This window comes from Polyodon spathula, chromosome 22 (genome assembly GCF_017654505.1).
Source record: "Polyodon spathula isolate WHYD16114869_AA chromosome 22, ASM1765450v1, whole genome shotgun sequence".
NCBI classification, from domain to species: Eukaryota; Metazoa; Chordata; class Actinopteri; order Acipenseriformes; family Polyodontidae; genus Polyodon; species Polyodon spathula.
In genome coordinates this window covers 29,353,091-29,379,905 of record NC_054555.1, presented here as the reverse complement: position 1 = coordinate 29,379,905, position 26,815 = coordinate 29,353,091, and the positions used below count along the sequence as shown (strand labels likewise).

At 40.1% G+C, this 26,815-nt stretch overlaps 1 protein-coding gene across 2 annotated transcripts; it reads left to right on the top strand.

Moving 5' to 3' along the window:
* LOC121297025 (clathrin heavy chain 1-like) lies at positions 1–26,561 on the top strand. 2 transcript variants are annotated; one of them, XM_041223040.1, is made up of 34 exons: positions 1–323; positions 6,020–6,227; positions 6,644–6,646; positions 8,803–9,071; positions 9,267–9,428; positions 10,026–10,139; positions 10,303–10,476; positions 10,830–10,943; positions 11,030–11,122; positions 11,706–11,906; positions 12,157–12,309; positions 12,682–12,804; positions 13,079–13,216; positions 13,646–13,810; positions 14,005–14,185; positions 14,451–14,614; positions 15,050–15,175; positions 15,426–15,568; positions 15,726–15,960; positions 16,263–16,385; positions 16,676–16,821; positions 17,197–17,380; positions 17,564–17,756; positions 18,216–18,373; positions 18,615–18,779; positions 18,938–19,045; positions 19,436–19,603; positions 20,005–20,154; positions 20,453–20,584; positions 20,918–21,028; positions 21,417–21,587; positions 21,832–22,053; positions 24,315–24,390; positions 24,812–26,561. In XM_041223040.1, exons 1-34 carry the CDS (start codon positions 282–284, stop codon positions 24,928–24,930), a joined length of 5,034 nt encoding a protein of 1,677 aa, XP_041078974.1. In that variant the 5' UTR covers positions 1–281; the 3' UTR covers positions 24,931–26,561. The 2 variants fall into 2 exon arrangements, with proteins under 2 accessions (XP_041078974.1, XP_041078975.1); XM_041223041.1 differs by lacking the exon at positions 6,644–6,646.
* The last annotated feature ends 254 nt before the right edge of the window (positions 26,562–26,815 follow it).

Here is a 26,815-nt window from a genome sequence, read left to right as displayed (position 1 = left end):
TCTCATCCGTATATAACGATTTCAGTGACAATAGCGGTTTCGTTTTGCATCGTAGCGGTGCGCCCTAGCGCGGATTGGGCGGAAGGATCCTGCGCTGAGTGAGGTCGCGCTAAGGGTGGGACTGACTGTGGCGAATGAGCCGGGCTTGCAGAATAGAGGAGCTGCAAACAATAATTCATATTGCATGATATTATATATAGATACTGAGAAAGGACGTGTTCTTAAGCTTTTATTCATTGCCTTCTTCAGCCCCTTTACACCCCCAACAGAACACGATCAAAATGGCTCAGATCCTTCCAATACGATTTCAGGAACATCTGCAGGTAAGTTGAAAAATGAAGTAAAACCCTCCCGTTTAGGAGTATGTGATTTTTATATGAGCAGAGCAGCGATGGAGGTGTTGAGCTGTTTTTAATGTGAATGGCTGTGAGGCTGCAGCTTCCAGCGGCCTCTAATGCGCTCGCCTCCGTGGGGCTGGCCGGTGCAGTAGGACGCCGCGCCGGGGTGCATGCAGCCTGCCCAGTATGTTATTAGCTTTGGTGTTATATTGCGATGAACGGGGCTTTCAATTACAACACTGCATTTATATAAACCGCCGTGTTCGTGTAAATAACGGGTTGGTGCTGCACAGTTTGTATAAACACCCTAGCTACCACCAGTATCAATGACATCTCCATTACGTGAAAAGTACAGTTTTAGCCTCGGATTTGCTACGCTGGTTCATTTGGAGCAGACGTGCTAATTAATGTGAATTTCAGGTCAGGGTAATATTGCGTAGTTAACCTTGTTTGTCCTGTTCTTTAAAATTATATTTTAAAATCTTAACCAAATATTCAGGTTTTCCCAGTTAAAACATTGAAAACAATGTACACAAATGTTGCTACTGCATGACAGCTTTTCAGATATCTCGACACGGATAAGGTGCTGACGCGGTATTATTATTATTATTATTATTATTATTATTATTATTATTCGGTATTTATAAACCAGGTCAGAGTTGTATAAACACAGAAGTGCTGTTATTTCAATGTTTCAATGAAAACGACCAGGAAGTGGTCCTCTGTGTATTTCGGGACCTCCCCGTTTGTTTTGACAGATTGCAGTGGTGAAGCGCAGGAACAGGTTGATGCATTTCATTATGCGGTCTTTATTTGACCCCCCCTTCCCAATCCAAAACAGATGAAAACATGTAAATAATAGAAGCCTTTGGTGGTTTTTGGAAGGAGCATTTCTTTGTTTTGCCATGGCAATTTCATCTCGTAAAGTCACATCGGTTGTTTTTGGATAGCCGCTGTTTGCTATGCGTAGAGGATACAGAACATTGTTCTTATTAAGCTGACTAGATACAAATTGTAAAAGAGAAAGTTTGAAGAACACCCCCTTTTCTTTGCGAAATAAAAAAAAAAAATATGCAGAAAGAATTGTGCAATTATGTGTGACATTGAATTCGCTTCTGATTTTATAGTCGCAGGCCTATTGATTCAAATCTTAATTTGTCCCAGACTTGCTTAATTTAGCACAGTTGGACACAAGGCACAGTGTGTGTTCATGGCTGTGATTATTGGATTACAGTTGCCTGATGGGAAGTCCTATAGTTCTCATGAGTAATGGCATGTCATTTTGTAAAGGTACACAATGGTAATTTCCCATGTCGTCTGCTTTTACTATAATTACATGCCCAACTGTTATTAACATAGAACTGCTGAAACCTGGAATGGAAATTAATATCTGCTTTAGAGCACTGTGTTACAGTACCTTGCTTTAATGGTACTAATGGGGATAAACAATGATGCCATACCCGCCAGAACCTCATAGATCATTGCATTGGTGCCAGCGGGTCTGGAAATGGCTTAGCACACTGTGCACAAATATTGGTTTAATGCTTCACAAATCTGTACAGGCCAGTGAACAGTAAAGCCTGCCTTTTACAGTAATTTGTATGTAATGTGTAAAATGTGTTGCGCTTAGAGCCTTGTACAGTCTCTGTTGGCCCTTGTAGGCTTACATTGCACACAGTCCCACACAAAAGATTAATTCTCAAACTGAACGCAGTTGGGATTCAAGGAAACACATGTACATGGATTAGGGAGTGGTTAACATGTAGAAAACAGAAAGTACTTATTAGAGGAAAAACCTCAGATTGGAGTGTGGTAACCAGTGGTGTACCACAGGGATCAGTATTAGGTCCTCTGCTATTCCTAATCTACATTAATGATTTAGATTCTGGTATAGTAAGCAAACTTGTTAAATTTGCAGACGACACAAAAGTAGGAGGAGTGGCAAACACTGTTGCAGCAGCAAAGGTCATTCAAAATGATCTAGACAAGATTCAGAACTGGGCAGACACATGGCAAATGACATTTAATAGAGAAAAGTGTAAGGTACTGCACGCAGGAAATAAAAATGTACATTATAAATATCATATGGGAGATATTGAAATTGGAGAAGGAATCTATGAAAAAGACCTAGGAGTTTTTGTTGACTCAGAAATGTCTTCATCTAGACAATGTGGGGAAGCTATAAAAAAGGCTAACAAGATGCTCGGATACATTGTGAAAAGTGTTGAATTTAAATCAAGGGAAGTAATGTTAAAACTGTACAATGCACTTGTAAGACCTCATCTTGATTATTGTGTGCGGTTCTGGTCACCTCGCTATAAAAAAGATATTGCTGCTCTAGAAAGAGTGCAAAGAAGAGCGACCAGAATTATTCTGGGCTTAAAAGGCATGTCATATGCAGACAGGCTAAAAGAATTGAATCTGTTCAGTCTTGAACAAAGAAGACTACGTGGCGACCTAATTCAAGCATTCAAAATTCTAAAAGGTATTGACAGTGTCGACGCAAGGGACTTTTTCAGCCTGAAAAAAGAAACAAGGACCAGGGGTCACAAATGGAGATTGGACAAAGGGGCATTCAGAACAGAAAATAGGAGGCACTTTTTTACACAGAGAATTGTGAGGGTCTGGAATCAACTCCTCTGTAATGTTGTTGAAGCTGACACCCTGGGATCCTTCAAGAAGCTGCTTGATGAGATTTTGGGATCAATAAGCTACTAACAGCCAAACGAGCAAGATGGGCCGAATGGCCTCCTCTCGTTTGTAAACTTTCTTATGTTCTTATCTGAGTAATGCCTGCTGGTGTATAAAAGTAATTTTACAGCATGCTTTAACACTCATAATGGAGAGAATTCACAACGAATCATCCACGTGGAACCACGTCCGTTGTGTTACTCTATTTAATATGGCTTGATTATCTGAAGCACCTCTGGGCCCAGCTACGGTTTTTGTGATGAAAGCTCTAAATGTGGATGTGGTCCCATTTGCTCATGATTAAAAAGGTGCTGAGTTAGTTTGTACCACAGCTGAATGTTCGATTATTATGTGTTCAACATAGCATTATTCTGTTAAGGCCCTTTAGAGACCAGTCTAGTTTGCCCACGCTTCGGATGTGTTTGCTCAATACTTCCCGATTTATGAAATGTCAGATACCGTGACTTTTAACCCTATGTGCATTAGCAAAAGCCTTGATTTAGAGCAGCAATGGATTAAAGGAAAACCAATGAATCCAGACATGTGTGGTAGGTAGCCTTATGCCAGGGGTACAGCTCTGTTTTGATGACAAGCAAGCTACACATGGCTTTTAAATGGGGGAGGGGTATAAATGCTCTCACTTCATCATTCCCTGATTCTTTTTAAACAACCATACAGTCAATCCTGACGTACAAATGGAACGTGTGTCGTGATGACCGTGGTGAAATCCATTGCAATAATTCTCGAGATGCAACTAATCAAGTATTTATTACCATGGCATGCAAACATCAACTGAGCATTCATTGCTCGATTTGAAATCGCCCTGGTCCCTTACTTTTTTTTTTTTTTTTTTGCTTCTTGCTTTTGGGTAATAGTATTCTCAATTGATTGATAATTGTTAAGATGAAAGCCCGGTTTACTTTAATATTCATTTCATGTTTTATGGGAAACGTGAAGTGCCATGGTCTGCACTGTGAACCGCTTCGTTGATTTTTTTTAAATAATTTTGCTTACCTAGCTGTGGAACGAAGCTAACTTTGCAAATGGTCAGGCAGGAGACCATGTGGAAGTGTATTGTTTTAAACACAGTGCTAGATCTTTGTGCTGTGTCAATCTGTACAGTAGACCATGTGGAAGTGTATTGTTTTGAACACCGTGCTCGAGCTTTGTGCTGTGTCAATCCATGACTGCTTAGCAGTTTGCTGTCTTTGGCTAGCAGGCCCAGTTATAATTGGATCCTGTTGCAGTCCAGTGTGTACAGCATGTGTGTTTCAGCAGATAGGAATATAACTGGGGAAATGCTTTTGCTCAGGGCACCACAAAGGACGTACCTTTGCATTTGGAACCACAGAACCGTACAACCTGGATCTCGGCTTCAAATAATAATTTCAGCTGCAGCTTCTGCTTCTATAGTGTTGTCTTTGAAAAATCTGTTTTAATCCGGATTTAAGTATAAAATGCACATCGAACCAAGAAGCAAGAATATTAGTTTTGTATAGTTTTAGTCTGTTTCTAACAGGTGTTGTGTAAAATTTGTTCTAATTAAACACCATCCATCTCGTTTCCGAATGAAAGCCTGAGGAATTGAAAGAGTCATCAGGCAGTGCTGACTGGAATATTGCTCAGTATCTCAGTGGGGCTTGTGTGGGCGGCAGGGTGGATGCCAGCTACTTCGTCACTCCTGTGGAGGATTGGAGGGGTGTGATGCAACAGAGCACTGATTCAGCAAACCTGATGGGAATTATTGAAATTCAAGGACAGCAAAGTAGCAGTGAATAGATTCTGCATTGCAACATTACTAATCCTTGTTTTTCTCGTATTTGGTTTACTTGAGCAGTGCTTTTAAGTTCTCATTTTGTCTGCTTTTAAGAAATCGTATTGGGTGTGGATTCTTGGAATGGGGATGATAGAAAGCAGAAATCATACCAGATCTCACATTGCAGTGAATGCTAGTGCATTACGCATGTGATTTAATATAGTTCGTATTACAATTGCGTAAGATTGAGGGCTTATTAACAAAGATGCAAATAAATCCCAATGAGGAATAGATATATTTTTATATATTAAAAAATGAAATGATATTCCCTCCTATCATGATATTCCTAATATTATTATCAACTTGTATATTCACCTAATATATGAATATGTTTATTTTTCTGTTTCTGTCATGTTATGTTGGTAGTTGATATTTGCAGTATGCAATGTTGCAGCTGATCAAGCAAAATATCAAAAAGCACTCATCCATTGATGTGTCCTTCAGCCCTGAACAGACACAAACTGGTTTGGTGGTGGTGGGGTGGGGCAGGGGTATTCCACAAAAGGTAAGCATGTTTCAGAGCTTCGAACTCTGACACACATCCAGGACGACAGTTTTGTTCACTGGTCTTTTTTTAAAGAAATGTTTACCAGTAATGATTTGTGGTCTTGTGTTTAATATATCTGTACAAGTCTAACAGGTATTTGTGACTGATTAACAGATACAGGAAGCAATAGACTCGCAATGGCTTCTTAGCACGGGATGTCTGGACAGAAATCCGTGGCGCAGTCTTCAGTTTGCTTTTATACACTGTACTGTAACACCAATGGGGCTTCTTAAAATACTCAACAACAGTGAAAGGCCTGTTCTTCAAAACCATCAGAAGGAGTCGTGCCATGGGTGCCCTGACCTGCACTAAGCCTGCTTAACAATCACTTTCCTTCCTGTCAATTTAATCTCTAGGACCATCAAACACATCCTTTTACATCCTGGATTAATTAACAGGCGACCAAGCGTGGCTTGAGCAGATGGTGAATACCATCAGAATGCTATTAAAAGTGAACTTGAATTTACCAAAGAATACTCTCTTCATTTTTATATATTCTTTTGCTCAATATCTTTGTGTGGGCTGTTCAATTTCAGGTAGTTGTAAATGAATACAGCTGTTGTAAGGCCAGTAGTCTGGCATATCTGCATTGAGGTTTTTCTCTGTTTGTTTTTTCTCCCAACGTAGTTGCAGAACCTGGGGGTGAACCCAGCCAACATTGGCTTCAGCTACCTGACGATGGAGTCTGACAAGTTCATCTGTATTCGGGAGAAGGTAGGAGACCAGGCCCAGGTGGTTATCATCGACATGAGTGACCCCACGACCCCAATCAGGCGCCCCATTTCTGCAGACAGTGCCATAATGAATCCGACCAGCAAGGTCATCGCTTTGAAAGGTAGGGCCCCTTTTCATTGTTTTTTTTTTTTTTTTTTTTTTGGTTGTTTGTATAATTTTACTTCTGTGTTTTGTCTTTTTTAAATGTAGTTTTGTCCCTAAATACAGTGCTGTTATTAAAGCATTTTAGTTGCTTAGCAAACTTACTGTAAAGAGAGATTTTAGAACAGCCACCCCCAATGTTAAGAAAAGTATTTGCTGGGAGCGTTGATAGTCTTTTTGCACCTCTTCTGTCTTAAACACAATTCACACTAACCATAACCCATTGTACGCCTTTTTAATCTGTTTTATATGTATTCCCAGGTAACATGCTAGTATAATTAAGACGATGTTAATAATAAGCGCTAATTCTTTCTTGTAGATACTTGTTTTGTTACTGACTCTTTACTTTTCTCCCTGCAATCTTGTCTTTAACAGATGGTGAGTTTGACTGTCTCTGTGGATTTTGTTTTTAAGTGGTGTGCATACAGTGGTTTCATCTCATAAAAGCAGAGCACACAGATGGGAAACATTTTTGAACAGTGATGTTCTGCTGTTGTGTATGTAAAGCAAGCATAATGTTTCCCATGATTCAGCTGTTTGAATTTCTGAAACATCAAGCCAATGTAAAGCTGTCCTGGCCTGTGTAGAACTAGCCAGCTTTATAAACCAGAAACAGTGCAGTGGTACCTGTTTGTGTATTTTTTTGTGCACGTTGAAATTCTACTAGTCTGTGTAGAGGCTTTCTGTTGTATTTTGTAAATTGTAAATGTGGTGGTGGTGTGGCACTTTTCAATTCTATTGCCCTCCAAGGTATCGAGTTTGCATCTCTGAACTGCTCTTGTAACGCAGTTCAAATATCGCAGGACTGTTGCAGTGCTTTTTGACCCGGTTGGATTTGGCAAGACCCTTTGTGATAAATTGTTATCAATCAATCAATCAATCTTTATTTTATATAGCGCCTTTCATAGTGGACAACCATCACAAAGCGCTTTACAAGATGCAGTAACAAGAAGAAAATTCACAATACTTTAAATACAGAGAAATACACAATACATGATACAGTAAAAAAACAATACATAATACATTAAATACAGTGGAAAGTGCAGAATACATGTAGTATATTAAATACAGTGGAAAGTGCAGAATACATGTAGTATATTAAATACAGTGGAAAGTGCAGAATACATGTAGTATATTAAATACAGTGGAAAGTGCAGAATACATGTAGTATATTAAATACAGTGGAAAGTGCAGAATACATGAAATAGTATATTAAATACAGTGGAAAGTGCAGAATACATGAAATAGTATATTAAATACAGTGGAAAGTGCAGAATACATGTAGTATATTAAATACAGTGGAAAGTGCAGAATACATGTAGTATATTAAATACAGTGGAAAGTGCAGAATACATGTAGTATATTAGTGGAAAGTGCAGAATACATGTAGTATATTAAATACAGTGGAAAGTGCACAATACATGATAGTAACATAATACGTGAAATAGTAGCAGCAACACAGCAGCTAATAGCAGATATCAGGCTAAAAGAGCATCGAAAGCAAGAGAGAACCCCCTTTAGCCGTTCAGATATAATCTGGAATTAGGTTTAAAGCCTACAGTATTCATTTTAGAAAGTCTGTCTGCTGCAGCTGATTTTGATAAAGTACAGGAGGCATGTACACTAGTCATTACACAGTGTATTTCTATCTACCTTGCAGCATGGCACAGCAGTTCAGAGATTCAGAAACTTCGTGCCACAGTGTACAGTGTTTGCACTTGGCTCTCAGATACTTTTATGAGAGAATCTTGCGTGTATAAGCATGCTTTGTTGTATGCTTCATGTTGACTGTTTTTTTTTTTGGGGGGGGGGGGTATTGCCTTATCAGATGTTACATCATCTCCAGTATATTGAGTACAAACAGGCAGACTGTCTCATCCCCTAGCCCCTACCCCTATCTTTAAGCATACAAGGTATGACAAGCTTGCATACCGTTTCTGGGGTTCATCTTCATCCTATATTTTAATCTTTTTTTCTTTTTGTGTTATTGCAAACCAGTGAATACATTGCTGTTCCAGTGTTAAATAGGTTTTGCTTTTTTTAATGGGGAATAGTGTAACGGCTCTTGTTCTCTCTGTTATAACAGATCTACAGGACAGTAGTTGCAGCACATGGCAGCCTTAATGTAACCACTGCAGAGTAGGGAGGGGTTTTCTGTGCACTGCCAGTCAATTGTCTCTTACTACTATCTCTGTCTCTGGCAATGTCAGAGTTAAGGAAGAATTTGAATCATTTTCACACAACCTGATTTGAAGTAGATATTCAAGCCACGACTGCATTTGCTACACATACTGACTCAAATTTCCATTCATATGTATTTTAAAGTGTATTGTTTATTGACTAGCTTGTTCACATGGGGTTTGGTTACCTTATCTGCCTTTTGACATACAAGTGGAGTATTTCCAATAGTCTAATGATATTACAGCAATTTAAATAAAATACTGTATCCATAAATTATTCATTAATTCTTAGAGAATAGGGGGAAAAAAACAAAACTGTGTGCAATAACCATTTTTTTTCCTTCAAATCTTCAGCTGCAAAAACTCTACAGATCTTTAACATTGAGATGAAGAGTAAAATGAAAGCTCACACAATGACAGAAGAGGTAATGTTCTGGAAATGGATCTCTGTGAACACTGTTGCCTTGGTAACGGAGACAGCGGTCTATCACTGGAGCATGGAGGGTGACTCCCAGCCCTTGAAGGTGTTTGACAGACATGCCAGTTTAGCAGGATGCCAGATCATCAACTACCGAACTGACGAGCAGCAGAAATGGCTGCTTCTGATTGGAATCTCTGCACAGGTAACGCTAGCAATTCACCCATCACTCATAAATACATCATTAAGTCTTAATCCCCTTCTGACTATCCTGAATTCGTCCTCGAGAGCTGTAATTTCTTACGTATTGTGACATTAGTGCATGGTTACACCCCTAAAAAGAGATGTGTAAAATACAAAATATTATGATGTAAATTTTTTTTTTTTTTTGTCCTATTAGCAAAACCGTGTGGTAGGTGCCATGCAGCTGTACTCTGTAGACAGGAAAGTGTCCCAGCCAATCGAAGGGCACGCAGCAGCATTTGCTGACTTCAAGATTGAAGGAAATGCCAAACCATCAACTCTCTTCTGCTTTGCTGTTCGCAGTCTGGCCGGAGGCAAGGTAATGTCTTTCAGTGCTAAAGTTTTCATCAGGGAGGGAATTCGTGCCACGCTGTGATCCATCTGTTACAGTGGAGCCTGAGGTTAAATCTGACGAGGACTTTTAAGAGGCAAAATGTTTGAGGTTATGACAGTAGTATTTTAGAGGGTACATATTAAGGGAGGGATATCTTACTAAAGCATTGACACTTGGAGATGTGTACTGAATGCTAAGTGTTATAAATCCCCCAAGTCATGATCAGCACCTCTGTAGAAACAAGGTGTCAGGCTTAATATAAATGTCTCTGAATTTCCCCTCCAATTGTTCAGAGTACTATAAATGAGAAAACATCAGAATTTAGAGTAATATTACAAAAATAATATTGATTTAAAAGTAACCTTACCATGTGAGCGATCTCAAGTTTCACCAGGAAGGGACCAGACGTTTTCTGTTTGGATAACATGTCATGCCTAATTGTGCAATATTGCTACAAAACGCAGATATCAGTAAATTCCAGCATTGAAAGCTGCTGCTGTGTTCCGTGAGACTGACATGCTGTTCTCTCTCTCTCTCTCTCTCTCTCTCTCTCTCTCTCTCTCTCTCTCTCTCCTCCTGCAGCTGCACATTATTGAAGTAGGTCAGCCTGCAGCTGGGAACCAACCCTTTGCTAAAAAAGCTGTGGATGTTTTCTTTCCCCCTGAGGCTCAGACTGACTTTCCTGTGGCAATGCAGGTGAACTGAGTGACCTTTGCTAAGCTTCTAGTCCCCAGCATGAGAAAGGGGGACAAAAAACTTTTTTTTTTTTTTTTTTTTAGTACTTCTGTATTTCTTGTATAACAAAAAATACTGCGTTTCTTTTTACACATGCATCCTTGGTTTTTTTTGTTTCTTTTAGATCGGAACCAAGCACGGTGTGATCTATCTCATCACCAAGTATGGCTATATACACATGTATGACCTGGAGTCTGGGGTCTGCATCTACATGAACCGCATCAGCGCAGAGACTATCTTTGTGACTGCCGCGCATGAGCCCACCTCTGGAATCATTGGCGTCAATAAGAAAGGACAGGTACTGCTGAAGAGTAGAGCCAGCGCCAGCTGGATATTTTGAGTATTGGGTAAACCTGTAGGTGTGCACCCATACACAGTATAAAGAGACCCCAAAATAACATTTTAATTTTACAAAACCTATCTTCAATCCGCCTAAAATTAGCATTGAGAGTTTGTTTGCAACTGCAGTGTGGGGTAAATACCTTTTATAAATGATAACATGGTGCAGATTTTAATTGTAATGTGTTTTGCTTAATTCTTGGTAATTATATATAAATTCACCTATACTACAGTAGTTACTGCAGTATCTGATATCTGTATTTCTTACCCATGTCGTAGTTTTATCAGACGTTCTTTTCTGTTTGGTTTCAGGTGCTGTCTGTATGTGTTGAGGAAGAAAACATTGTGAACTACGCTACCAACGTCCTTCAGAACCCAGACCTTGGACTGCGCATGGCCATCCGCAGCAACCTGGCAGGTGCTGAGGCATCAAGGGGAGGGAAACTTACTCGAGGGCTGACTCGAGTAAGTAGTCTTGCCTGCCTGCCACCAAAGGAGTTGGCGACTATCAGAGGTTTACCCTGCTCTTCGCTCGGAAATTCAACACGCTCTTCACTCAAGGAAACTACTCCGAGGCTGCCAAAGTAGCTGCCTCTGCACCAAAGGTTGGCGACTTCAGGGTTTTCATTTATTGAGGAGCATGCTTTATAGAACTGTATTTATATGAAAAGTGAATTTAAATATAGCACTTGGGTATATTCAGTTGGTCTGAATGGCGGTTTAGTTTATTTCTGTATTTAAAAACATTATAGATGTCAGTTAATATTTGAATTGTATAAATGACAGTGATGTTTAGAATGCACCACTCTGCAATAATGGAATAAAATCTAAAACTTAGCTGTACTGTAGATTTTTTTTTTTTTCCCATGGTTTTTAATCAGATGTTTGATACTTTCAGAAATAAGTCAAGCAGGCATTTCAGTTTGTGTGAGTGGTTACACATTGAAATTAAGGTTGATTTATTAAGTTTTAAAACTGTTTTATTTTCCAGTCAATGAAGATGTTGGCTTAGGATAAATCAGTCACTAATTGTTACTGAGTGGGGATTCTGAATACAACTTGCTTGTAACTTACTTTGAGACTGAAACTCTACCAGCTTTCTAATACAGGGAGCAGCGTACCAAGCTTTCCACAAGCCAGGCCTGTTCCAATCACACTGTCTCAAGCTAGCTTTTTGGTTTCCATCAGGGAATACTGCGTACTGCCGATACCATCCGGAAATTCCAGGGTGTCCCGGCGCAGCCTGGCCAGGCCTCTCCTCTGCTCCAGTACTTCGGCATCCTGCTGGATCAAGGGCAGCTGAATAAGTTTGAGTCGCTTGAACTGTGCCGACCCGTTCTGGGGCAGGGCAGGAAACAGCTTTTAGAAAAATGGCTGAAAGAGGACAAGGTTAAAAAAAATAAATAAAAAATTTAATAGCTTGCTTGTAACATTTTCTGTTTTTATGTTTATATATAATTTCTATCCAAGTACAGAAAAGTTGTATGTAATCAAATCCAGTGTTTATTGAGTTGATCTGGTTTTGTATTCTTTATTTATTTATTGCTGAAAGTAATATTTTTTAAATTGGTTGTTCATTGCAATATGTTTTTATATTAAATATCTATTTAATTTAATGTATCTCATATTTTTTTATTAGCTGGAGTGCTCAGAAGAGCTGGGCGACCTGGTAAAGACTGCTGACCCAACCCTGGCTCTCAGTGTCTACTTGCGTGCCAATGTGCCCAGCAAGGTTATTCAGTGTTTTGCTGAAACTGGACAGTTTCAGAAAATTGTGCTCTATGCTAAAAAGGTCAGCGTTTTGTGCTTTCTGTAAAATGCAATGAACTCTTAATCATGCCCAAGCTGCATTCAGTTTATTTTATTTGTTATGGCTGTCTCTGAAAGGCTTGGTTCCAGTTTTTTTATTTTTCTTAATATTTTCATCGGTGCAGAACTGTGTGTGACACAGCTTGTTTCCATCCTGGTCCTGTGTGGGCAGTATTAACAAATACGAGATAAAAAAGAGAAAAAAGCTTATCTTGGTGATTTGCGTGTGTCAGACTGCAAAAATAAGACCCGTGTTTTGTGTCCTGAAGTTTGGAAGTTCTAAAGAACTTTCCTAAGTTGTATCCGTACATTGGAATCCCTGTTTCTGAACAGGGCTATTGCCCCTTGGTTGCAGGTTGGCTACACACCAGACTGGGTTTTCCTGCTGAGAAACGTGATGCGGGTGAGCCCGGACCAGGGACTGCAGTTCTCTCAGATGCTGGTCCAGGACGAGGAGCCTTTAGCCAACATCAACCAGGTAAGGATTAAAAACAGCTTTGTGACAAGTGGGGGCGGGGCATTCAAGCTGTTATTACAGATGGGCGAGCAATGTGAAATATCTGCTGACGCATGCTGTTCTCCTTCCTTTAAAGGGATGTCAGTGTTCACTGTTTTTGTGGCTAACCTATGAATGTGGATATATAATAATGTTTTATTATATTGAAAGCTTGGTTATGTAGCATGTTCACCCACACATGCGTTTAATACGAGATTTGTTAACCTGAACTCCTTCCTCCTTTTTGTTCTTTCAGATTGTGGATGTGTTCATGGAGAACAACCTGGTTCAGCAGTGCACCTCATTCCTGTTGGATGCTCTGAAGAATAACCGTCCTGCTGAAGGACATCTACAGACTCGACTTCTGGAAATGAATCTTGTACATGCGCCACAGGTGGGTAAACTAATGCCACTCTGTCACTGCATTAAAGTCTATGCACATGTGCACCGGGGTCATTGGAAATCGGTACACTACAGCAGTATTTATCTGCACTATAAGACTGTGTTTATTTTTCTAAAGTTGTAACCCAAGGGTGCGTTAGTTGATTGTTTTGAGATCCTTCACTATTGCAGCCGGAGCTTCCAATAAACTTGTAAAGAGCTGCTTTACGATTTACTCGCAGGGAGGGAGGGGCAGGAGGGAGGAGGAGGTGCAGTAAAATGTGCCCCCATCACTCGGCATGCCCTTTACTGTGTATCATTCATACTTGTATTAAGCTGAATTTCTGGGTGGCTGAAAAGATTGTTTTGGAATTTGGAAAGCCCCTGTAAACCTTGGATTAAAGCCAGATATTTTTTTCATTTTTAACTTTGGATTCCATAGGTAGCTGACGCCATTCTTGGAAACCAGATGTTTACGCACTATGACCGTGCCCACGTTGCACAGCTCTGTGAGAAGGCAGGCCTGCTGCAGCGAGCCCTGGAGCACTACACGGACCTGTATGATATTAAACGTGCTGTCGTTCACACCCATCTCCTGAACCCGGAGGCAAGAACTTTTCACCTGCTTCCTCAGACTTCCATTAAAGCAACAACAAAAATGGACATTTCAAATTGAGGGGGGAGGGGGGTGATAAATACAAAATAATAATTGGTCACTCTAAATTAAAAAAATAATAATAGTAATCCCAAACCAATGTCATTGAAGATGCACGTCTAATGAATGGTGCTTTGGATTTTCAGTGGCTGGTGAACTTCTTTGGGGCTCTGTCGGTGGAAGACTCTGTAGAATGCCTGCGAGCCATGCTCTCTGCGAACATCCGGCAAAACCTGCAGCTGTGTGTACAGGTGGCATCAAAGTACCACGAGCAGCTTGGGACGCAGTCCCTGGTGGAACTGTTTGAGTCCTTTAAGAGCTATGAAGGTAGGTCACAGGGATCATTGTGGTGCGACAAATTACATGGCGTCAAGAGCCCTTTGTATTTAATAATAGCTTAAGAAGGAAGTTGTCTGGAGACCTCTTAAAAAGAAGGTTGAAGCTGGCGTTACTTTGCAGGTTCCTTGAGGTGCGTAGAGTTAAAACAGTAGAACTATAAAGAAAACTGTTAGGAATTGGCTTAAAATAATAATGATGACGACGACCTGAAATGTTGTCTAAAGTAAACTCCTGCCCAATTCTCTTGTTGCAGGACTGTTCTATTTCCTGGGCTCTATTGTAAACTTCAGCCAGGACCCGGATGTGCATTTCAAATACATTCAAGCAGCCTGCAAAACGGGTCAGATCAAAGAGGTGGAGCGGATCTGCCGGGAAAGCAGCTGTTACGACCCGGACCGTGTCAAGAACTTCCTCAAGGTAACTTGCTTGTTTCTCTTGTATTTCCATCTTAACCATTTTATATTTTGCTCTGCGGTCTAAAGGGGCTGTTATTAGAAATTCCTATTGATTTCATAACCTGTCCTCAAGTAATGACTCTGAAGACATCTGCACAAGTCATGCTAAAATCAGCTTGCATTCAGATGGAGTCTGTTACTTGTTGGGTGCATTTATTCTTCTTTTTTTGCCAGATGGAGATCAGTAGATCTTTTTTTGAATGCTTGCCCAAAACAAGTGGCGTGGATCGTGGGAACATTCAGCTATTTGATTATGCCTTTGCCCAAGAAATATTTTTTTCATAGATAAAAAAAAATGTTAAGAGCTAAAGTGTGTGGTGTTTTTTTTGGTAAAAGTTTTTAGCTTTTAATGACGCAGTTTTAGCTGTTTGTTAATGTTTGTCCATCTTTGTTGCAGGAAGCCAAGTTAACTGACCAGCTTCCTCTAATAATTGTGTGTGATCGGTTTGACTTCGTTCACGACCTGGTTCTCTACTTGTACCGCAACAGTCTACAGAAATACATTGAAATCTATGTGCAGAAGGTAAGCAGTTTAATCCTGCTGCAGCAGCAGAACTGCATGACTTTAAAGGCAGGTAGATCTTTAATTTTTTTTGGAGGGGGGAGACATATTTATCGTAGTTGATTAGAACAGTAAAAATGTACCTGTTTGCAGTTAAAATACTGACTATTGCTTTTGGAGTCAGTAGTAGTCTGGTATATTTGCCCGCTGCTACACAGAATAGAAGCTGATATTTAATGAGGTTTGCTCAGTGAAATTGCTTTGTGTTTAGGTTAACCCTAGCCGTCTTCCAGTAGTCATTGGAGGCCTGCTTGATGTGGATTGCGCTGAAGATGTGATTAAAAACTTGATCATGGTGGTGAGGGGACAGTTCTCCACTGATGAGCTGGTCGCTGAAGTGGAGAAAAGAAACCGGTAAGTGAAGGAAAAAATTGGTTTGGACACATAATAAATAAATATATTTAATTGAGCATTTTTTCCTTTTTTTTTTTTCATTTTTATATGGAATGCATGCCTGTTGAAAGGGTTACACCTGAAAAGGTTGTCCACAGTTGTGTGATTCTCTTTCTAGGCTGAAGCTGCTGCTTCCTTGGCTGGAATCGAGAATCCATGAAGCCTGTGAAGAGCCTGCCACCCACAACGCGCTCGCCAAAATCTACATCGACAGCAACAACAACCCGGAGCGGTTCCTGCGCGAGAACACTTTTTACGACAGCAGCGTGGTCGGGAAATACTGTGAAAAGAGGGACCCGCACCTCGCCTGTGTAGCCTACGAAAGGGGGGAGTGTGATTTGGAACTCATCAAGGTGAGTGATTCTTCCTTGTCCAGTAATCTTTCAGATCTGACTGGTATAGTCTATACCGGGCCTGTTTTTGCTCGATCTTCTTAGATTCTTCTTATGAAGAATGTGTTGAATGAAGGTCCATATCTTCTTCCAGCCTAAAGAGCTTTATTTTTATAACTGTAAACATGATCATGAGATCTACAGCTGAACTAAAGTGAATTACCAAACGATCACACAGTGCACTACTTGTGCGCTTTGTATTAAACTATAGAAAGTTAAGTTCAGTCGACGCACCTTTCCCTAATGAGAGATTCTCCCCCCAGGTTTGCAATGAGAACTCTCTGTTCAAGAGTGAGGCTCGCTACCTTGTGCGCAGGAAGGACCCAGAACTCTGGGCAAATGTTCTTGAAGAGAACAACCCATTCCGTCGTCAGCTGATTGACCAGGTAACTCTACAAGCACTGGCCGTAGTAACATTATACATGACTTCTGTTCAGTTTTATTTCACTATTCACTGGTTGTGGGTCACAGAAAGGCTTTCTCAATTCCTTGTATAATAATGAACGTACCTCCAGTCTCAAATTCTGATGTCAGTGAATAGTAGAGGAATGTATTTAATGATCAAGCATGAAAAAGATGATCGTCGAAATATAGACGCTATCTAGAAGATAGTATTCTAACGATGATACAACAGAGGTGGCATTGTGTTTTTTAATGCATTTTTTTTTTTTTAAAGGTTGTGCAGACAGCCCTGTCGGAGACACAGGACCCAGAGGAGGTGTCTGTCTCTGTGAAAGCTTTCATGACAGCTGACCTTCCCAATGAGCTGATTGAGCTGCTGGAGAAGATTGTCCTGGATAACTCTGTCTTCAGTGAGCACAGGTGCGAGAGACGGAGACAAGACTTTATCAAACTGCTGTAAAGAATCAATTGCAAGACTGCAGTATAGAGAGTGTCATACCTGATCTGCTTTTTATCAACTGCTATTACCCAGCATGTCAAAGATGAGACAATCTCAGTAGTGAGTCTGCCTTTTCAAAGTGAATTCTTTACGAATATATCTTTTCCATTTCTTTCACACTGGTGAAATGAAGCAGGGAGCCATGTTAAAGTCCTTGCCTTCTGTTTTGACGCAAATCCTTTGCGAGATGTTGCTGTGTCTCTGATCAGTACTTCTGAATGTCTTGAGTGCGTTTTAAAGTTACAGATGAACTGTCCTGTTTTTTAATATTGTTTTTTGTTGTTGTCTGTAAATAGAAACCTACAGAACCTGCTGATCCTGACTGCCATTAAAGCTGACCGCACCCGGGTTATGGAGTATATAAACCGCCTGGATAACTACGATGCTCCTGATATTGCAAACATCGCCATCAGCAACGAGCTGTTCGAGGAGGCCTTTGCCATCTTCAGAAAGTTTGACGTGAACACTTCCGCTATCCAGGTAAAGCACACAGACCAGGTCAATGAATAGAAGGGACGCCAACGATCATAGGCAGTCATTTTAAAAAGTAAAGCATCATACATTCAGTGGAGTTAGTATGGCCGTAATGCCTGCTCTATTTAAAAAGAAAAATAAGATTTTACCAGGAAGACTTAAAATGTATCTTATTGTTTTGTTGTGCAGGTGTTGATAGAACACATTGGGAATTTGGACCGTGCCTATGAGTTTGCAGAGCGCTGTAATGAGCCGGCAGTGTGGAGCCAGCTGGCCAGGGCACAGCTGCAGAAAGACCTGGTCAAGGAAGCCATTGACTCTTACATCAAGGCTGATGATCCTTCTGCATACATGGAAGTAGTCCAAGCAGCTGGCAAAAACAGTAAGGAGCAGGGTTTAAAACAAGCACGTGAAACTTTAATTACACCTCATGCTTAGGCATTTTGTCTTCAGTTTGAAAAGCATAATTTAACCATCGTTTTCCTTTTCTAAATGCTAGGCATTAAAGTTCAGTTTGCACAAATGCTTCTTGCAGATGCAATCAGCTAAGAACTCAGAGTGGATCCTTCAGGCTAGCATTTTTAATTCTGCTCCATGCTAGGCATTCCGATTAGAACCAGAAGTGTTCCGATTATATTAGTGTCATTCTTATTTGACCACGGGTGAAGATTATTAAAGGTTTTGTTAGAGCAGGGGGTGGAGAATTCTTTTGGGTTGTCATCTTCTGCCTATAGAATTAGAAAAACATAATCTTCTGAATTGGTAAATAAGAATGTGTGTGTTTTTGTTTTGCACGTGTCTTTTATATTGTCTTGTGTGTTTTTGTGTATCTGAATTGCAGGCAACTGGGAGGACCTGGTTAAATTCCTGCAGATGGCCCGAAAGAAAGCTAGAGAGTCGTACGTGGAAACGGAACTGATCTTTGCTTTAGCGAAAACCAACCGTCTCTCAGAACTAGAGGAATTTGTGAGCGGGCCAAACAATGCTCACATCCAGCAAGTAAGTTGTGTGAGCTTGTTTTATGTAAAGATAAATAAAAACAATCGTTAAACCAAATTTTTTTTTTTTTTTTTTAATATCTTGCCACCTGACTAGTGAACGTGCAAAAGGAACTGCAGAAGGAATGAATGTCCACCAGTGCCACCTTGTGGTGGAAAGTGTTATAAACCATTTATTTATTTTTTTTGTTTCACATTGAGGCACATTGTGTATCAATAGAGGTATTGCTCTCGTTGTTCAGGTTGGCGATCGCTGTTACGATGACGGGATGTACGACGCAGCCAAGTTGCTTTACAACAATGTCTCTAACTTTGCCCGCCTGGCCTCCACACTGGTACACCTGGGAGAATACCAGGCTGCAGTGGACAGCGCCCGCAAGGCCAGCAGCACCAGGACCTGGAAGGAGGTCAGGCTTTATGTGCAAATACACTTGCTGATTGTGCATGTTTTAAATTGGAATACACTTATTTCATCATTACAATATTTAATACGTCTTGTATATGAAATAGAAATATATTTGTATTCTTTATGGTAATGCTCGTCTCCTCCTCCTGTTCCCTGCAGGTTTGCTTTGCCTGCGTGGATGGGTCGGAGTTCCGCTTGGCACAGATCTGCGGCTTGCACATTGTCATCCACGCTGATGAGCTGGAGGAATTGATAAGTTACTATCAGGTAAGAGGAAGAGTGAGATATCTAGACAGCAGTTCTCAAATAATGAAACGCAAAGAAACAATGAGTTGGGCTCCATTAACAATAATGTTAAGTAGAGACGAAGCCACTATTAGGTATGATTTTATATCTATTCTAATTTGTGCTTGACCAGATCGCAACTTTGTTTGTAGTGTTTGGTGCCTCTTTGTACAGTGTGTCGATATCATGCATAGAACTGGTTTATTTTAATAAGGGTAGCACTGCAACAAAAATTGAAAATGAAAATTTGAACGGTGAAGCTTTAGATCTGCTCTTTTTTTAAGTTTATAAAAAAAATCAAAGCTACAATGTTTCCGAGATGAATGAGCGAGGCACACTTGCATTGTGTGAAAAGGTGTGTGTTTGAATCAGGACCGTGGCTACTTTGAGGAGCTGATTGCTCTGCTGGAGGCAGCGCTGGGTCTGGAGCGGGCGCACATGGGAATGTTCACAGAGCTGGCCATCCTGTACTCCAAATTCAAGCCTCAGAAGATGAGGGAGCACCTGGAACTCTTCTGGTCCAGAGTCAATATCCCGAAGGTTAGTAAAAAATAAAAATAAAACTCTGGAGTGACTTGCTGTAAAAGTGATTGAGTAATTAGGTTTTTACACAGGAATTCTGAAGTTTTACACTTGTACTCTGTGTGTGTATTGATTGTTATTACTTTTGAGTTACTGCACAATAACCATTTTCTAAGCAATCATCCTGATATAAATACTGGACCCTGGGATTTTTTAAAAAATTGTGTTAAATGTAACATACTTTTGAAGGAGTTTAATTGCTACTGTACATGCAGTAAGAAAACCCTTTATTTCCCTCCAACAAAAAAAAAAGCAAACAGTGAATAGCATTGTAAAGGGCTAAACTAGCTTGAAATAATTGTATTGCAAATAAACAAGTGTACTCTGTCCTCCTGCAAGTGTACTCTGTCCTCCTGCAGGTCCTCCGTGCTGCAGAACAGGCACACCTGTGGGCAGAGCTCGTCTTCCTCTATGATAAATATGAAGAGTATGATAATGCAATAATAACCATGATGAATCACCCCTCTGATGCTTGGAAGGAAGGGCAGTTCAAAGACATCATTGCTAAGGTCATTGCATTTCTTTGTTTTATTATTTCTGTTTTCTCTGACGGGCTCGATGTTGGTCTGCAGCTTGGCTCTGCTGTGGTTGAGCTGGAATGTGACAGTCCAGTTATGTTCCAGAGTGTGCTGCTTCAGTGTCGTCATTTTGAGTCTGACAGGTGATTGTTTTTGTTGCTGTAAGACCTGCAGCACATGTCATAAGTAACAGTGCTAGGATTGCTACATATTAATGTAATGATCTCTGCTGAATTTGTATGACACGTGGGTAAGTGTTGAATTCATTCTTTTTTAATGCTTTGAACAGGTGGCGAATGTGGAGCTGTATTACAAAGCCCTGCAGTTCTATTTGGATTACAAACCCCTGCTGATCAATGACCTTCTGGTGGTGCTGTCTCCTCGACTTGACCACACCAGGGCAGTTAGTTTCTTTGCAAAGGTAAGATGCTCTGTATTTTAAAGGGGGGAAATAAGGTTATATTGGTTAATATAGACAGGATGCCCTTGTTTGGATGTGGGTGATGTTAGCAGCTTATAGCTAATAAATATTTGAGAGCAAAAGTGGGCTAATAAATTGTTCAACTGTTAACTACCCTTTGTTAAAATAAACTCAATGTATATGATTGGGTGAGGTGAAGACAAAATTGAGGTCTCCAGTTAACTGGCCTTTAAAGCAGGATGGATATTCACGTTTTTGTTTTCGCATTGATCTTGTGTGAGTTAGCTGTTTTTTCTTTCTGTAAGAATTTCACATTTTAATTTGCTTCCTCAGATGAACCAGTTGCAGCTTGTTAAGCCTTACCTACGCTCGGTACAGAATCACAACAACAAAGGTGTGAACGAGTCTTTAAATAACCTGCTTACTGAAGAGGAAGATTACCAGGTATAGCATGCAGTTCAAGGTGTAAACGGGGCAGGTATTCTGTCATTGAAGAGCTAAGAGTGTTACATTTGCAACCTAGGCTTTTTGTTTTTCTGATTTGTGTGAAAGGTATACTTGTGTGTGTGTTTTTTTTTTTTTTTTTGTGTGAGGTAAGCATCCTTTAAACAGGCTCTACAGCAAGTAAATAGAGGTGAAAGCAGTCCTGCGTGTTACCAGTGACTGGCTGACTGCTGTATAGTCTTTCAGCATCTGGTATGCCATCCTATACTACCGACTGTGCCCACTAGAGGCCGAGCTGTAACCACACAACTGATTGCTCAGCTCTGAACTCTGACCTGAGGTTGTGCAGAGCATTCAGGTTTTGGCTTTTCATACGCTCTTTTCCCAGGGCCTGAGAGCATCCATCGACGCTTATGATAACTTTGACAATATCAGCCTCGCCCAGAGACTAGAGAAGCATGAACTGATTGAATTCCGACGCATCGCTGCTTTCCTGTACAAGGGTAACAACCGCTGGAAACAGAGTGTGGAGCTTTGCAAGAAAGATCGTCTCTACAAGGTGAGCAAGTCCTTCCACATGCAGCCTACACCTTTGTTTGTTTGTTACTAGGTGCTGGTTGCATAAGGGCTGGACATTTCTGACGTCCCCCAGAGAGCTACTGCATACATATCCACGAGTGCCATGTTTCTGGGCAGGAGCAATGAGCGTATTTCTGGAAAGGAAACGTGTTTGTGCAGAGTGTTCTGCAGTTTGCCATACGTTTCTGGTGATGTTTTTTGTTGCTACAATGTTGCTGTTTCAGGATGCCATGCAGTATGCTGCCGAGTCCAAGGACACGGAGCTGGCGGAGAATCTGCTGCAGTGGTTCCTGGAGGAAGGTAAACGGGAATGCTTCGCTTCCTGTCTCTTCACATCCTACGATCTGCTGCACCCTGATGTGGTCCTGGAGCTGGCTTGGAGGCATGACATCATGGACTTTGCAATGCCTTACTTCATCCAAGTAATGAGGGAATACCTTACCAAAGTAAGTGATGGAAAAAGACAATACTTCCCTACAAATGATAAAGGGTTATTTTTTCTCTTTTTTATTATTTGTATTATTATTTTATATATTAGAGAGGGAGAGCAGGAATATGTAAACCGTATGAAGCAGATTGAGATTTTTTGGCGGAGATCAGGGATAAAAACATTTAGAAGAATGTCGACCTCAAGTTAAGTATTATGGCAAATGTACTGCCATACCAGGTTGATATTGGGGTGTGTTGAAAGCAGGTTTAGACAAACGTTTATTTTTACAGCGTGTGGGTGACTTTGAATTCCACAGTACGTAATTGAGGAGGAGGAGGAGAGACGAGACAACTGTTGCTTTATATGAATGCATGAATCGGGAAGAATTAGTTTGATCATAACCCAAGAGATAGAAGCCCTCACCCCCCAATCAAACCCCAAAGCTCCTGAAGCACCCCCTTTGCTAGCATATCGGAAACTCTTCTGAAAGCTTCACTGCATAAAGCACCCCTCCCTCTTGTAATCTGCTGAGAGCAATCCTGTTGCTTGTGAATCAAGATGTGAAGTCTCAACTGTGAATTTTCTTGCAGGTTGATGAGATTGCTGAGAAGGTGACGGTCTCTGCCTTTTTTTAATTTTATAATCTCTTTCTGTTTTAACATAGACCTAGGTTTCTGATGTAGGAACCTAGCAGTAGCCAGTGCACTAGAGAGAATGCCTAACCCAGTATTACATCTAACATATCTAGCTGTCTAATTGTAGCTGGCTTGACACCTAGATAACTTGAAGAACCACACACAGAGGCCACTACACTGGTTTGGTTTTGTTTTTTATTTTATTTGTATTTATTTTAAATACTGTAGTGTGATAGACTGCATCTATGGCAATAGTTATTTTGTAAATATACTCAAATAAACCACCAGCTGACCACAAGAAATTAATTTGAATGGTTGCATAAAAAACATTTTATAAGTCACAGTTGAATGGTATTTTTATATTTTCTAGTTGAATAGTGACTCTGTAATACATCAGAAACCTTGCATCTTTTATCTTTTAATTTCAGCACTTTTATTCAAAGCAATACATTATTTGCGTCAACACAGCTGAAGTAAATCATTGCTTGGATACCTTCATGCTTTTATCCCCTATTGTTTTGTTAAATTTCAAATGGCACACCAAGCACTTGCCAGCGTAATATATTGAATCTGTTTTCTTGTGATGCAGTTCATCCCTGTGTACGCTAATTTTAAATATAGCTGTTTTTGTTAGTTGTATAATTTTTTTTTTTTGTGTGTTTTAACAATTCCTCTATAATACATCTCTCTTATATACAGCATTATTGTTCACAGTTCAAATTCTATTTTAATGGATGCTGGAAAGTCCAGTTGCATAATTCTAGTTGAAAGCTAATTAGATGACTTGCGTTGGTAGTGCAGTAAGTGGCTAGAGAGGTAGGACAGTTAATCACCAGCCACAATCATAGTCATGGAAATCCACTCACCAGGACATGTTCTCGTTACTAACTAGAGTATATCACACAGTGACACTTGATTTTGGGTTTGTTGAAAAGTTCTCTTGCTGTAGTTACTTGGTGTTTTTAAAAGGTGTCTAGCTTGGTTCTCAATAATGCTGGCTCGTTATATCTCACTGTGTGTAGAAGCATGCCTGAACTCCTATCTCAAGCTGCTGATCCATTTTAGCAGGTTTTGTGTTTTGCCATGCAGCTTGTATTGTTGGGTGCATACTGTTTTGCAGCATTTTGGCATGGACTGTTGGTTTCTTACATGCAAAATCAAAAGATGTAGACTGTCCATATGTGGACAAAGTTCAGAATCCCCCAGTTTCATGTCATCTGAACTTTTTTTGAATGTTGTTTATTATTTGTGGGGGGGGGGGGGTGTATTGAGTGTAATCGCTAAATAATTGCATGTAATTTGCTTTTGGAAATGTTTGCTAGAACCTTTTGTTGGTTGTGATTTGGAGTACAACGTAGAGGCCAAATAATTCCAACCAGCCACAGTGGTAAGGATTCAGTGTAGAAGAAAGAAAAGTAAAATAATAATTCAAACACATTGCCGAGATCTGGACTTGTTGTAATGGAGAAGGATTATATTAGAATGCATGTTTTATTTGATTGGGGGTGATGTATATATACTGAAGTAAATTGGCATGATGACAGCTGTTTGATCCCTTGTCATACTGCCTTAAACTATCTGTACTCAAGTGCATGTCTTCATTGACCTTCCTGTGAAACCGGAGCATGTTGTTCATTCCTAGGTGGATAAACTAGAGGAGACTGAGAGCCTGCGAAAGACAGAGGAGGAAGTTGCAGAACCAACTCCAATAGTGTTTGGTATGTTACCCTAAATTGCTGCTCTTCAGTAGAATCGCAGGACCTTCAGTTAAGTGCATTAACAGAAAAGCTCATTTATTTTCTCTTGTGTTCTTGTAGTGTAAATATCTAAAGTTCTCAAAAGCAAAGCTTTCGAATAGTGGCCACTATGTTATGTGACATGCACTGCACATTGTTGACTCTTGCATATATTCCCACTCCAGTCCTAAGACTAGCAGCATGTTTTTGCAGACACGCACTGCTTTCTCATATTTGCCGGTAATATAATTTTTTCTGCAGATGCTGGGAGATGGGTACGCTTTAGCTGTACCGTAAGAGGTTTATTTCACATAATAACCTGTCGTTCCTTGTTTTCTAAGCTATATAAAAGCACGTTTTCATTGCAGACGGTATTTTATTTTTTTTGTCTCTCCTCCTCCAGGTCAGCAGCTGATGTTGACTGCCGGTTCCAGTCCGGTCCCTCCTCCTGCAGGATATCCAGCATATGGATACGCTGCTCCTGGCTTTGCCTCCCAGTCCGCCTATGGATACAATATGTAAACTGCTGCTTTCTCTGCCTCGGTCCCTCTGCTATACCATCCTAGCACCCCCCCTGTCTACTGTCTCTGTATGACTTGGAGGCCCAGTTATTACTTTGAGGCTGAACACCATCCCTGCGCAGCATGAAGACCTCTTCAGGACAGCCTGTTACTGTCAATATTTATTATTGTTATTGAGAGTGTATTACTGTTACATTTCAACTTTTAAAAGTGCAGCTTTGTTTTGTTTTTTTATCCATGTATATAAAGTCTGAATGACAGCACTGCTATTGAAAGTGTGGAAGGAGGGTTCAGAAGTTCAGGGTTCTGTAAGTTCACAGTTAGGGATTGATTGAGTAGGGAGGATAAGGTCATATGCATGTTCCTTTGCAGGTGTGATCAGTCCAACTCGCTGACAATTCAGAGAATGTGGATGTAGCACGGAGGTGAAGTCTGTCAAACTTAAAAGGGTTGAAAGTTTTGTAAATGTGTCATGTCTTGTTTTGGCTGCATTGTTACACTCCGTTTTAATGTATCTCCTTTTTACGAAGATCACACTAAAGTAACATGGTTTTTGTCAGAGTACAAATTAAAGTAAATGGTTTTGGAGGAAAAAAATTCAAAAACTGATGCAAGTTAGAAGGACGTAGATAGTTTATCTTTACAAGTGGAGCTCCAAACAACAGAGAATGCAATCTCAAAGTGTGTATTTACTGATGATACCGGGTAAAGTGTCTACAGGTCCCATGTTCTTGATTGTTAACTCCCATTCCCCCTCGATCTGTTGCTGTTTTTACTGAAATTAGATTAATGGATTTAGTGAACGCTTTTAACCATGCTATTAAAAATAACGAGTGGTACAAAATTTAGAACAGAGGATGTAGATAGATATATATTATTAGAGAGGGGTTAGGTTTATGGAAATGTCAATTAGATGAATTTAAAAGAAAATGCCAACAATTTCTGATTGTAGTCGAGCATTTAAGAAGTATTACTTGGTCTACTGTTTTAAAAAGCTACCCTTTACAGTGTATTGTTCATGATTAAAGAGGGTTTGGCCATTCTGGGTGCTGTTGAAGAATGCCATTGGGGAGGGGATTATAAAGTGTGCCACTTTTTTCAATAATACTATAATCATTTTAATGTACTGAAGCTAAATAATGTATAATTTATGGTAATGAATCTTGTGCTGTTCCTCATTTAATCTAAGTCTGATATAATGGAAACCCAATATGTATTGTGCATAGTGTATAGTTGTAGTTCAAATTGTAACCTTTTATTTTTTTTTTTTTAAGAAAAAAAGAAATACAAAACATACAGTTTATTCTTCAGCACGTCTGCTTGCCTGAACATGAGTTTGATGCATTCTTTTTTTTTTTTTTTTTTTTTTTTTAAACCCGAGCAGTAACTGTGAGACTGTCCTGGACAGCCGCCCCTGCGTTGCCAGGTTTGTTGAAGGGACACTGTCCTGCACGGTGATCGAGGGGACTCTGCTGCTTTTGTCTGTTTGTGTTTTCATGTCCCACGTTGCACAAATTGTACAGACGTTTTCCAAGAGAGAAATGGTTTGGGGGAGTGATGTGTGCTGTTAATCTTTCCCTTCCTCCCTACACATTTCATGCCTTCAGATGGTAAATAAAGTTTACACATGCAGTTCCACTTCTCTTGTGGTTTTTGTTTTTTGATTTTTAAATACAGATATGTATACAAAAAAAAAAAAGTTATTGCAAAGTAGCCTCCTGGAGTGATTTGAATAAATCACATTTGTCTTGATAATTTTAGTAACACATGCCTGCCAACCAACACAGAGATGGAGGAATGTCATCATGTCTACCTTCAATTCTATAATGCATTCACAATTCAGAGTGTCACCCTGTCAAAGCCAGGATTCGTTTGGTTCACAGCCC

Excerpts from the sequence above, each read along its gene's own strand:
- LOC121297025 (XM_041223040.1), top strand. The coding sequence starts at position 282 with ATGGCTCAGATCCTTCCAATACGATTTCAGGAACATCTGCAG. Across the intron at positions 12,310-12,681 it reads TTGTGCTCTATGCTAAAAAG|GTTGGCTACACACCAGACTG; the intron begins GTCAGCGTTTTG and ends CCTTGGTTGCAG. Across the intron at positions 15,176-15,425 it reads TTGAAATCTATGTGCAGAAG|GTTAACCCTAGCCGTCTTCC; the intron begins GTAAGCAGTTTA and ends CTTTGTGTTTAG.